The 13,797-nt window shown below is 44.3% G+C and overlaps 1 protein-coding gene and 1 long non-coding RNA gene across 2 annotated transcripts in view; both read left to right on the top strand.

The window, feature by feature from the left end:
* The window catches only part of LOC106810764, an 8,865-nt gene extending 2,827 nt beyond the window's left edge, over positions 1 to 6,038 (top strand). Inside the window, exons 2-3 of the long non-coding RNA XR_001394060.1 lie at positions 5,726 to 5,808; positions 5,941 to 6,038. This is a non-coding gene — a long non-coding RNA (uncharacterized LOC106810764). The remainder of the gene's footprint in view (positions 1 to 5,725; positions 5,809 to 5,940) is intronic.
* A 25-nt stretch (positions 6,039 to 6,063) lies between these two features.
* Positions 6,064 to 8,368, top strand: LOC106810754. Its single transcript, XM_014814198.1, has 4 exons — positions 6,064 to 6,197; positions 6,347 to 6,473; positions 6,739 to 6,993; positions 7,237 to 8,368. The coding sequence occupies exons 1-4, from the start codon at positions 6,064 to 6,066 to the stop codon at positions 8,086 to 8,088; spliced, it is 1,368 nt and encodes a 455-aa protein (XP_014669684.1). The 3' UTR covers positions 8,089 to 8,368.
* Positions 8,369 to 13,797: the final 5,429 nt, after the last annotated feature.

Here is a 13,797-nt window from a genome sequence, read left to right as displayed (position 1 = left end):
TTCAGAAACGCTTATCTAAATTGTCTGCCAGTATCAGAATCAAGGCATATGCAGGGTGTACGTCCAATTGCGTCATCAATCATCGCGAACTATTATCTAGAAATTAAATACATTAAAACAGCTTGTAAAATTTAAGAAAACCGTAAATGATATTTAGCATGGTATATAAATCAAATTATTCATTGGTCACACATGTTAAAAACCATGTGTTGGGTATGGAATTTTGCAGAATTATCAGGAATTACAAAATCCACAAAGAAGGCCACTGAACACTATGTCTCTGCTTTGTGAAGAAGTTTTCTACCATTTATATCAAATAGCCTTCGTCTGCCTGGTTTTCCGCCTGTGTCGCTATAACGGCAGTAACATGCTCATTTTACCAGCGGAGAATGTCGTTGTTCAAACGACTTGCCGTAATTCGTCTACTGCAGATCTCATGCCATCCATGATTAAGCAGACAAATGGCTAAAATAAAATTATTTATGTAAAACTCGTTACATATACAATTCAGTTTGTACATTTTGGAATGAAAGAGAGTAGGAACAGATTCATGATGAACGCAATGTTTCGAGCCAGGACTATAATAGCTGCGTTTACATTAGAATTTGTTTAGCTTGAACTTCTTAATTGAATTTTTACTACAGATTTGATATACAATAATGTACACTTCACTCAATAAAACACATAATCTGCAGATCATTGTTATAACAAGGGCATTAATGTAGCTCATAGTCAAATTGTGGATCTTTTGATAAATTTAACTATCTGGTTCAAACGTGAAATGCAGATGATTACCGATCGTGCAGTGCCTACAACCATAGTTGCAGTCCAACCATCTCACTGACCGAGTTTCTGGTGGTGGCTTGTGGGAAAAGGCTAGCCTGGCCATAATACATCCACTTCGGTTGCAACGACGTCTTTCTTTAATGCAGATTCCTATGCTCTTATAGGTGCAAGAGAAGCAAACTGAATGCCGCCTCACGGAGATTAGGGAGCAAGATTTTTATTTGCGGCTATATATGAGCCTCTCTCCATAAAAAGTTTTCAAATGTCGGCCCGAGATGCCCATCTCTCTTGTTCCCGTTTCGCCAGGTCAATGTTTTGTGTCTTGATAGGGCAAAGATTCTTATTATCTTCTCTTGGACAGATTTCAACCAATAACTTCTGACATGCAGAGCGAGCTGATTGGGAATTTTTCAATAAAATTTTAAATAAATTTCGTGTAGCGACGCTGCTTGCTTGAAGAAAGGTAATTAACGCAGTCTCTTTTGGATTTTTTGTTTATTACTTGCTTAGTGCAGAACCTCGGGGCCTTGAAGTTGAAGGGATGCACGTCTTTTGACAGCCGCCAGCTTCTTCGTGGGAGTCGACGGTAAACACATGGTCTTTTTGGCGTTTGCGGTGGTGTACATAGGCACTTAATAGCTTTTCCCAATCTAACCTTCTGCCACTTAGCACACCTGTTAAGTTAGTTCGGCCGATGCAGCAATTGCTCCGTATTTTTTACTTTGTCTGGCCTTTTCAGGGTGCGAAGTATGTAAATTTTGCTGATTCACTTGAGTTGTGAGCTACTTTCACATTTTATCCTAAAACATCCTAATCCCACTTTTTTTACCTTTCTAATTCATTGTGCTCCGACTTACATTTTGGATACGTGTCCCAAATACTGTTGTTCTTTTCGAAGACGTTCTTCTTTTAATTGACCTCAAAGCGAATCTCTGTCTGATCAGGATACCTTTCACATCAAGATCAGTAACGCCAACAGCGTACCTCATGTTCGGCGACTGGACTGTGCGTCCTCCCCGGCCCCGGCAACCCACGACCCACGCTACCAATACCCCATTCCTCTCCCTAGACCTCCTCGCACGACCCGCCACCACAAGCGAGAACCAGTGCTCATTTGTACGACTCGCTCGCTGCTGAGTGGTCTGATTGTTTGTAAATGGCGAATGTACATTAGGGAGAAGTGGACACGAAGGCGGGGGTTTCGCTGAACAAGTTGCGCGGCAGCCGACAGCCGCTCAACTCTAACGTGCTAGTGCGGTGACTCTCGTGGTGAAGTGGTTGGAGATTCAGTAACCCTGTTAGCCAAATCGTAGTTCACATATCACGCGCGAAACAGTTGGATATTTGTCGACCAGGGATGGTCAATTTCAGGAACCTTGCTCGAAAGAATGTGTGTTGGGATCGTCGTCGCCTCGTACTTTATTTGAAAGTTTGCCCGACGAGACTTGGCGCAAGCGTTTAAGGTTCTTTGCAGATTTAAGAGAGGAAAGCTTCCAGCGATACGTTGTAGCACACAACTATCTGGGCCAAGAACAAGAATTGAGGCGTAAGCACTTTTCAGCCGCATTTGACGGACGCAAGCTCAAGCTTTCATATAGGGAGGAGCCTGCCACCTTGATGATTATGTTCTATATTTCAACGAACTAGATGTGTGGTATCTCTCACCAATAACCCAACTTCTAGATAACACTCAGGATACCCAACAGCAGCGCCACTTGGACAGACAAATGGTGGCATGTACGGTTAAACCAAATTAATAGTCTCAAATGTGGTTACTGAACATGCATCAGAGTGCTTAAGGTAGATATAATGAATTGCATCTACATATTGATGGTAAATTATTACTCAGAATTTTTATATAGTAGCTGTAGAATCACTTTTGTTATAACTTCTTATCATAAAGCACCATTCCATTTTGATAATATCAAATATTTTTAGTCTGTTGAAAAGCATATATTTTCACTCTTGTGTAAATTGATGCTTTTGCCTCCATACATTCCTCAGATGATGATTATTAGGATTCCTACTTAGCAAACGTACCGACATCATCATATTTATCTTTCCCTTCTTACAGACATAGGTAACATAAGGCCATAGTTGTTTACCTGTCTCTTGCCAGATAACGCCCAGTCAATCCACAGGGTTATGTCTTAAGACACTTTTTTATCGCTTTCGTGGGACGGTTCCGAGGCTTAAGTAAACGTTCCAAGCATTTCATAATTCACGAAGCCTCCTTTTTCTTAGTACCCAATGAAATTTGTCCATAAAACAATGTCTGCCAAATTAGGTTCGACCGTGTGCGAATACATGATAAAAGTGTTTCGCATTCTATGTTTTGCTTTCGTTCAGAGTCTACTACTCGTTTGCCTCATATGCTGATAAAAATTTTGTTTTCATTAAAAGGCTGCCCTTTGTTGAGTCGTTTTTTGGTTAAAACTCGTACTCATAGTATCTCGTCACCTTCGAGTGTGTGACTCTACTCAATGTTTATCGGACTCATAGATGTTATGGACTTTTCGCCAAGTACGCAGTTTGACTGCTTTACCTGAGTCACCGACTACTCATATCGCGAGCCTTTTAGGTCGCCAGCGTTCTTAGGGATTTTTTTGTGCCGCAATTTTACGCTAGAGTTCTTTCTTTCCCGTAATTACTCACTTCCGGACTTAGTGAATTACACGGAGAGCTTGAACGTTGTTTTCCCCCTTCCTTTACACCTTTCTTTGATCCTGTGACGCCCCAGCTCGACATTTGCCAACTCGGTGTGGTTGTGCGATTTTACCCCCCCAGTCCCGAATGTGTCGTTGACCTTTACGTCGAGCCGGTGTCTAGATGTGGGGCCCAACTGTTGACGACGGGACGGTACGAGATCTTAACTATTGAACGTGTCATAGGTTAGGTGATCTGGTACCGATGGTTCCAGACGGGGATCTCGGGTCGATATGCGCGGTGCGTTAAAAGGGGTCGGGATTCGTTAGTACGATTTCAGGATCCAATAGTGGTCTATAAAACAAGTTCTGAGATAGTAGGCGAGTGGCGGTCTAGGTCCTGCGATATCGTCAGATGAATACGAGTGTGGGAAGTGAGAATTGTATAGCAACATTGAGGTCCAGGTTTGAGGCCAAGGTTGCCAGGTAAGGAGCCTATTGTTAGGAAGGGCACAGGGGTGACGCGTGGTCTGGTGCGGGCGGCCCAATGCGCGGTATATCCGGAACAGTACCAGGGATTGATGTTCACGCAGGCCCAGTTACGCCTAGTGGGGACATAGACTCTGGCTGCCTTCATCTTAGCCGATGCATGTAAAAACGCCGCTACTCGGTCACTTCTGTGTGGGTCAGGAGGCCGAGTTTGGCATGGGGTGGCAGGCGCAGCTCTAAGAATGGTCTGATGTAGGAGGCTCGTATGTGTGTTTAATCCCTGATTATACTTGCGGTCACCGTTTCTCTTGTTTTCTTCATTAGACCGCTGCCACCAAATATAAAAAAGGGCATATTCAGCTGATTAAGTGTGTGAAACTTGAGTCATTATTTGAGTTGATTTGGACACAGTTAAATCTTAGTTTCCGGGTACATTACATTAGGAGCGAGGGTCGCGTGCGGGCCACTCAATAATAAACACCCGTCGAATCACATCGTTAAGCTAAGCGTGTGGGTAGTTGCAGTTTATATATGAGCGATATGCCTCTTGACCCTCGTGCGGACATGATGTCAAGAGGGTCAATTATTAATTTGATAGAAGAACTCGTGTTGATTGTGCAACAAGTATCAAGGCGGATATCTGGCATCTCTCGGGATCAATACGCACTCTATCGGGAGTGCAGCTCAGCGGATAACGGAAATAATACTAGTGGCTGTCTGCGAGCCCGTTCAATCAGGCACAATGTTCTGTTGGTCCTCCGTCAGTATGTCCTGACAGTTCTAATCATTTTGTGTTTCACGCTCAAAGAAAAAATACGAAGCCACTTCGAAGCTGCTCGGCTGCGACTGTTACTACTAGATTTAAAGGAACAATGTCGGTAATATTCATCTATGCTGGCCTTCTAGTAAACCAAACAAATTGCATTTAGATATCAGGCGCGCAACAGGGCTTTATTGTGAATATGGACGCTCCGTCCTGACGTTTTTTCGAGAGGTTGCCACTTATACAACGATAATTCTGCCACCATGTACCTGGGCCTGAAAACTATAGAGCTCACTTATCAATTATTTACAAACACTTGTCACCTAGAAAAGAATCTCTAATTCGCATTTAAAATCTACTAAAATTCAAAATTTCTAGATTATGAGTTCACATGCTGATTAGCTCTCTTTCTTAATATCAGGTAGATCACCTCTAAAACATGAGCATGCCTAATACATTAGGACTGACCAGTGTCAGGTAACGAGTGGGTACGGCTGTCTACGGCACTCCCACGCTCTGACTTAAGAGCTTAAACATAGTCCTAATCGCCATCGCCAAACCTACGGTCGCACTTGGCAGCGCGTGAAAATCACAATGTATGGTGTAAATCAATTTGATCACTTTTCTCGGAGCAGTGGGAGCGTTAATTGACACCAAGGCGCAGTAGGACAGCCTGATTTGGGTACTGATTTCGCATACATTGTTTGGTACCGAAGTTGTCGCTGTGAAATAAGATACAAATGTGAAGATATCTTATATACATTAATTTAAGTTTAATTTTAAATTGAAGTTGATGTACTATTGATAATTTTTATTTCTTCACTTGATTCCTCAAAGACTTAATTTGTTGTATTGTTTAACTTAACACACTTTCCAGCAGATTCATTCATGTTCCATTCTTTGCATTCACAATACATTTAAAAGTAAATTTGTGAATTACTGTAGGAATGATGGGAGTTTTATTTGTATACTTTGCAACTAGTTATGTAGCTATCTTTATTTAGGGAGACTGTATTAAATATTTAAAAAAAGTGATTTTCAGATGCAGCAGAGGAAATACTGCCAGCAGACCTGGCAGAAAGAGACTTGGCGGAAGACTCGCCAGTAGACGATGTTGCTGAACAAGTAAGTAACATAGATCAAAATGTATAATCACCAACATTTTAAAATCTGAAGTAATATGCAAATGTGTGCAAGTCCATAGTTTAAAATTATTTGTTATATTGTTAAGTTGTTCTGTTATTTATATATACATAGGCAAACGTCGAAACACAAAAAACGCACAATCAAAATTGTGCATACAGCATTGTGTTTGACAACGTCAACAGCCATTTGCGTGCACACCAGACCTCAAGAAAAACTGGCAATGTTATGAAAAACATGGTCCAGGCATATGTTGCCATTGACAGAGTTCCAACGCTACACCTGTCAGACCTGGCCCCTTCACCGGAAGAGGTGGCGAATGTACCATGCAGCATCTTCATTCCGAGTGAAACTGAAACCAGGACTATTCGGTAGGAATAGGAATAACATTGTTGTTAATTCAAATTAATATTCAAAATACTTCTTCAACATCTATACAAAACTTTAATTTTTAAATACATTGACCATCATCATTGGCAGCAAAGGTTGAAGTAAAATATGTATTTTTCATATATTGCAGATCTGACTATGTAACAGTAGTAAAGGAACCACTGGAAGAACATCTCCCTTTCTTTAATAAAGAAGGGTTTGCAGAAGAAATTAACCTTCACGTGCATGCAGAGAATTCTAAGAGGAAAAGTCAGCTGGTGAGATTTGTTAACAATATTCTCTGGAAAACTTTTAAACTCCATGTTTAAAAAACCACGTACAAACATTTTCTTAACGGCTGTGTTCATCAACCTTTCTCATGCATAAAATCCTCTAATGTTCATTCATGAGTAGCATTAGCAAAAATGGTTCACACTTAATAACCGTACTGGTCCAAGTTGAGCTATTAAAACGTAAACAATATGTAATAAAAAAATATTCCTAAATGAGGTACATGTTTTGCCTGCGAAACTTTTGTTTTAGATTCCATTAGGGGTACTTGACAAGGATGAAAGCGAAATCACCGAAAAGATAGATATCATGGAAAGCTATCATGATTACGTTCCTGTCGGGCTGAGTGACGAACCTGTGGTTATTCCATTGTATGGCGACGGTTTAAGTGTAGAGAGAGGTTATGATGCCCAAAATGGACGCATCAACGCTGGTAGTGCTTGGGCCCAACTGCAAGGGCTCCATCCGGCAATACAGGAGTGGCACAAGCGCGGTATTTTGCTACAGGTAAAAAAATGCTACCAGCCTCAACTCTCGTTTCGATCATATAATAAACCTTAGTAGGAATTGTTACATGCAATTTCGATTTCAAGAATGTACTGTAAACAAATTAGTGAAGAACATTCAGTAATAATTCATTTACACTAAATAAATCACTTGACCTATACGATATGTAGTTTACAAATGTTGACAAACCGTCATGTATTTTTACATCTGGAGTTATTTATTGTTTGGTGTCATTGTTTACAGGATACATTCAGGCTGCTATACTCACAGAAGAGTGCCAGGAGTGTTGGAACCTTGTCCTACATACGGAATGCTTATCGGCAAGTTAACGTAAAAGCCGAAGTGTCCCACTGTTTTAATGAAGCGACGGAGCTGTTGAGATTCGCTACAAAAGCTTACATCCTAGCCACATCATTGAGTTTGATGGGATGCAGAACTGTTTCAGAGCCACCTAAAGACCTGCCAACCGAAAGCTGTCGTCTAAGCAGTTATCTCAATGACATTTGTGAAAAAGTGGTTGACATTTGTTTTTATCCACCAAACACTACCGCTGTGATAAATGCCAACACGTCAACAGATGACAACTACAGGTATTGTGTGTGCAAAAATGATTCTGGGGAAGGCATGGTCATGTGTGACAACAAGAAGTGTAAGAATGGAAAATGGTTCCATTTGTCATGCATGAGCATAATGAATGAAAGTGATGTGCTGCACAGGGAATGGTACTGTTCCAGGGCATGTGAAACGCGCAACAGTGCCCCACAGGAAGTAAACGACGACCTCACATTTAAATACACACAGGCACTATTGTGGAGAGGCATCGGTGAAATGGTTCGTCACAGAGCCATTAGATCGAACAATGGGGATAAAATGACGGCCTACTGGAAGGAGGATACGATTGAATTCTACGAATGCATTCATACAAAATACTTCATATGTGGCCACCGGTTGCTGATGGACACACACGGCGCATTGTCACCGAGAATGGCCCACGAATTAAAGTGGAACAGAACTGTTAATGTCCAGGGAGGAAGTAACAATAACATAGAAATGGATCTGATGATGGAGTTCTACAACAAGGAGTTCAAAGGTTAATGTAGTCTTAAATTACCTTGATTTATAAATGTGATTCTGTAACTATGGTGGTAACTGAACAGACACCGATGTAATATGTCAATGATGTCGCCAACAAATAATATATAAAGCACATAACAAATGCGCAAAAACATTGTTATTTTCATATTAAATAAAGTTTGCCAAAATTTTGATAGAGAAGGCACATAAATAGGAATAGTAAATGAAAAGTATAGTATGAATTTCCTGTGATACGATTACATGCTCATTGCGTACTTTGGTTGCAATTTTGGAATCTGTTAAAGATGCAGCAGGGAAGCTATCAGAAGCAACCATAGCCCGACATGGGGAATGATAGGGGTTGGAAAAGAATTAGGCAGTCTCATGCAGGGGCGGCGCCACAGGGGGGGCAGGCGGGGGGGCGGTCGCCCCCTATCATTTGCAAGAAAAGGAAAGAAGAAGAAGAAAAGAAAAAGAAACATCTTGCAAATGTCTTGCAAATTATGGATGCAGGTCACCCCCCCTCCCCCCTACATCATTTGCAAGAAAAGGTAAAGAAGAAGAAGATTCTTGCAAATAATAGGGGGATCGCCCAAGAAAATGAGTGATGTAGCCTACAAGCTGGACCACTTTCATCGAAAAATCGAAAAATTAAGTGTCGAAATTCAATCCATATAAAACCTGTACACATGGATGAAGATGGGATGAAGATGGGAGCTGTTGGATGTGTTTTCGTTCTGTGATCGTGTGAAATGAAGCAAGCGTCGAGCAAATTTCGCGATCACGCTTTCCTACCTGCTCTCTAAATTCATGTTGTTTGTGCACATGGCGGGCGTGCGGTGTACTTGTGTGTTGCAGATGAGCATTTAATCGGCATTTACAGGTGATTATAGGCGAAATAGAGTAGAGAAACATTAAGACTTTGGTACATTTCGTGTTTATTTACCATTAATTTTTTTTATTGAGACGTTCCAAGTGCCTGTGCATGAAATCGTGAGAAATTGTCGAAACAAGGTGAGGTTGCTGGGTAAAATGACGTATTGTCGCGCCTTTGTGACAACAAATAACCCCTTTCTTGCTAGAAATGAGTTGACAACACCCTCAAGAAGACCTCTGTAAACTTTTAAGACTGTACCCCCACATTAACCAAACTCACGACATGGGAGTGTAAACGCCATAGGAGTTGGAGGATGTTATGTTTTCGGTCTCGTGTGTTAGTGTGTTAGTGTGTTCGCGCGATCGATATTCGCGAGTCGAGTCAGCGAGCCAGCCAGCCAGCCAGCCAGCCAGCCAGTCAGCAGCAGCCAGCAGCGAGCGGCGAGCCAGCTCGTAACACATACATGTTACATGGGAGCATATTGCGGCATTGGCGAGCGGGTAGGGCTGAAATTAGCAATAGAATGTATCATTAGCCGCGAGCATGTGCTAGAGGCTTCTCACGTAGTCCCATTCTATATATGGGGCTTTGCAAGGTTATTCCCCCAAAGAGATAGATATCTTTTAGTTCAGTAGAATTCCACTAGTCGCCATCATGGCAGCACAGTCTAGTGCACCATAATCTACGTCATAGTGTACCGTGTAGAAATAATTTAGCGAATCAAACGAATCAGCGAACAGAAGAAATCAAGTGTCTGACCAATGGTCAGGCATGGGGAGGGGCTGATTTATTTGGGGTAGTATAAAATAGCATGCAGAGCGTCAGTTCTCACAAAGTTTGAGGAAGTTTTACAGTTTCTCTAGCAGTACTACACTAGTTTGCATTAGTCGATCTCTGAGTAGACACACACACACACACACACACACACACGCATGCACACAGCATCTGCTCGTAGGTACGCGTGCGTGTGTGTGCATCTGCTCGTGGGTACGCGTGCGTGCGCGTGTGTGTGCATCTGCTCGTGGGTACGCGTGCGTGCGTGTGTGTGCATCTGCTCGTGGGTACGCGTGTGCATCTGCTCGAGGGTACGCGTGCGTGCTCGTGGGTACGCGTGTGTGTGCATCTGCTCGTGGAAACGCGTGTATTTACAAACAATCCATGAAGATACAGTCTGATCAGAGCTAGGTGCTACTGCGTGGACTGCCGCGTTTGTGGAGACAAATCGTTATTCGTACGCCTATATACCTAGGATTCGCGAACGTCGTTCCAGTCTATATATGGGCGCTCTGGCTTCGTTGCCGTCACGAGTCGGGTGCCTAGGATCGTGACCCGCATTCTATCTTAGAATCTCGCCGCTTGCCTAGCTGGCGTGGTTGGTAGCGTCCGCGTGCGGAACCGCGGGCTGCTTCCACGGGCTTTTTAACCCCCGAGACGCAGATCATGGGATCGTGTCTCGGTGTGGTTGCCCGGAAAATTTTGTAGGTTGTTTATCAGCTTTTTAATCTTTTTAGGAAGTATGTATAATGTATATTCTTAAATAATTTGTATATTCTATGTATTAATGAATATATTCGCTGGATGTTCGTCGTATGTTCGTCGGCTGAGGCGTATGTTCGAGTCTGTAGCGCGCCCAGCGTTCTTCTAGCGTGTTCGCACCGTGTAGCCGTGCGGTATATAAACGGGTCCCGCCCCCACCTCCTCATCATCACTTCTCCAACTTCTCCTCCGACCCTCATGGGACTTCTCCCTTCTCTCCCCCTCCTTCCCCACCAGCTGCTTCTCCCCTCCTCCTTCTCCACCAGCTTCTCCCCCTCCTCTTCCACCACCTCCATTCTACCCGCTTCTCCCCCTCCTCGCTCTCCACCAGCTCCCTTCTTCCCCTCTTTCTCCCCTCTTTCTCCCCCTCTTTCTTCTCCACCAGCTCCCTTCTTCCCCTCTTTCTTCTCCACCAGCTTCTCCCCTCCTCCTCCACCAGCTTCTCCCCCTCTTCCTCTTCCACCACTTTCTCCATTCTCCCCCTTTTCCTTCTCCCCCTCCTCCTTCTCCACCAGCTTCTCCCTTCTCCCCCTCCTCCTCCACCAGCTCCCTTTTCCCCCTCTTTCTTCTCCACCAGCTTCTCTCCTCCTCCTCCACCAGCTTCTCCCTTCTCCCCCTCCTCCTCCACCAGCTCCCCTTTTCCCCTCTTTCTTCTCCACCAGCTTCTCCCCTCCTCCTCCACCAGCTCCTCCCCTTCCTCATTCTTCACTAGCTTCTCCCTACTCTCCCCCTCCTTCCCCACCAGCTGCTTCTCCCCTCCTCCTTCTCCACCAGCTCTCCTCTTCCACCACTTCCATTCTACCCCTTTTCCTTCTCCACCCGCTTCTCCCCCTCCTCGTTCTCCACCAGCTCCTTTCTTCCCCTCTTTCTCCCCCTCTTTCTTCTCCACCAGCTCCCTTCTTCCCCTCTTTCTTCTCCACCAGCTTCTCCCCTCCTCCTTCTCCACCAGCTTCTCCCCCTCCTCCTCTTCCACCACTTTCTCCATTCTCCCCCTTTTCCTTCTCCACCCGCTTCTCCCCCTCCTCCTTCTCCACCAGCTTCTCCCTTCTCCCCCTCCTCCTCCACCAGCTCCCTTTTTCCCCTCTTTCTTCTCCACCAGCTTCTCCCCTCCTCCTCCACCAGCTTCTCCCTTCTCCCCCTCCTCCTCCACCAGCTCCCTTTTTCCCCTCTTTCTTCTCCACCAGCTTCTCCCCTCCTCCTCCACCAGCTTCTCCCTTCTCCCCCTCCTCCTCCAACTGGACTAGTGGTGCCCCCGGATGGCCCGTCCTTTCACCGCAGGTGTCAGTTCAAATTTGCAGCGGCACGCTCCCCCGATTGGCAATTACAGGGAATTACATTATGGGAATTCGCTTACTCTGAATTCGTGGGCAGCAGTGACTGACTTGACACAACGTTTGCTGGTAAGCATGTCATCGTAACATCGTTGAAAATTGTTGGCATCTAAAAGTGCACGAAAAACTGAAATAACCCTAATTTTCTGTATTTTTCTGTTTATCCATATTACGGTTGGTAGCAAGCAGATGTGTGATATTGTTAATGTCTAATGTTTTGTTCGGCGGCGACTTCGATTGCGATTTGAAAAATAGTGCTAGCATTGTGGCAGTGGTATCCTGAGTGTGCGAAGGAGACGCTGCATGCAGTTTGGTATATAACCACACCACTGACGTTTATAACCTCAGTTTCATTGATATTGCATTCTGAACATCTGAATAATTCGAAAACACACACGAGAATTCACACGGGAAAGTGACCGGTCTGTGTGATGCTGCTTTCTTACATGACCCGATTCTTCTTTGTTATATATTACACACAGATCGTGGTCTCTTCTCCGTGTGAGTTCTCGTGTACGTGTATGGAGAGCGGTTTTAGGACCGTAAAAACTAGTACACGATCGATTGTACACGATTTGATGTACACGATCGATCGATATAGTACGCGATCGATCGATCGTGTACATCAAATGCACATCATCGGCCCCTAAACCAGGTTCTACGTCGATATATCGATCGTACACCGCGTGATGATGCGGATTGAGGAGTAATGAGGATGAGGAGTCATAGAGGATTGTGACAACTACTGTTTATTGTGTACTGTTTAATGCTGTTTGCTATTTTCTCGTTGAAATCTACTATCCATGAACAGTGAATTTACATTAAAGTGTCTTATTTGGAACGTTGACCTTCATTTTGACCTTGACCTTGACCCCTCCTCTCTTCTCCTTCTCCCTCTCATCTCTCTTCTTCGCCTTCTCCCTCTCTCTCCTCTCATCTCTCTTCTTAGCATTCTCCCTCTCTCCCCTCTCCTCCCTCTCTCTTCTTCGCCTTCTCCCTCTCTCCCCTCTCTCTCGTCCCTCTCAAATCGCTTTTTCGCATTCTCCCTCTCTCTCGTCCCTCTCTCTCCTTTCATCTCTCTTCTTCGCCTTCTCCCTCTCTCCCCTCTCGTCCCTCTCTCTCCTCTCATCTCTCTTCTTAGCCTTCTCTCTCTCTCGCCCCTCTTATTCGCCTTCTCCCTTCTCCCCTCTTGTCCCTCTTGCTCTTCTATCTGTTTCGCCTGTTTCCTTCTCCCTCTCTCCTCTCTCTCTCGTCCTTCCCTCTCATCTCTCTTTTTCGCCTTCTCCCTCTCTCCCCTCTTCTCACATCTCTTCTTCGCCTTCTCCCTCTCTCTCCTCTCATCTCTTCTTCGCCTTCTCCCTCTCTCGTCCCTCTCTCCCCTCTCATCTCTCTTCTTCGCCTTCTCCCTCTCTCCCCTCTCGTCCCTCTCTCTCCTCTCATCTCTCTTCTTCGCCTTCACACACACACACACACACACACACACACACACACACACACACAGAGGTCGAGAAGGTGAGACTCGCCGCAGCACGAGGTACTTAGAATGATGCGGCGATGCTCAAGCAGCAGGGACGTGTAGCGCTACATGATCGACTTGGGGATGAGCGTCTCGTAGGCAAGAGCATCCACGCAGTGCTGCGCTGCACCTGAAACAAGCGAACAGCACTCGCTCAATACTATTGATGATGTTAAATGATATTGTTACTACTCAATAACCATCGATGATTAAATCATACTGAAATATAAAATGTGAAACTAGAATGAAAAAAAGTTGTAACATCGATCGGTTGTACTACCTGCTCCATACCCCACGCCCACTGTTATCTGACTTTGTTAGCTATGTTTGCTGACGTTTCTCTTCCGAGGTTACTGTCCTCTGTGAATAAATACGGTTGCATGTGGCAACACCTCGTGTCGATAATGGTCGATGAATCAAATTTGATTCAAATTGGTTGAATGAATTGATTGATGAACCACATGCACACC

The sequence above is a fragment of the Priapulus caudatus genome, unplaced genomic scaffold (assembly GCF_000485595.1).
Source record: "Priapulus caudatus unplaced genomic scaffold, Priapulus_caudatus-5.0.1 Scaffold470, whole genome shotgun sequence".
Taxonomy (NCBI): Eukaryota; Metazoa; Priapulida; class Priapulimorpha; order Priapulimorphida; family Priapulidae; genus Priapulus; species Priapulus caudatus.
Note: the sequence above shows the minus strand (reverse complement) of the source record. Positions and strands in the feature narration are given on the sequence as shown.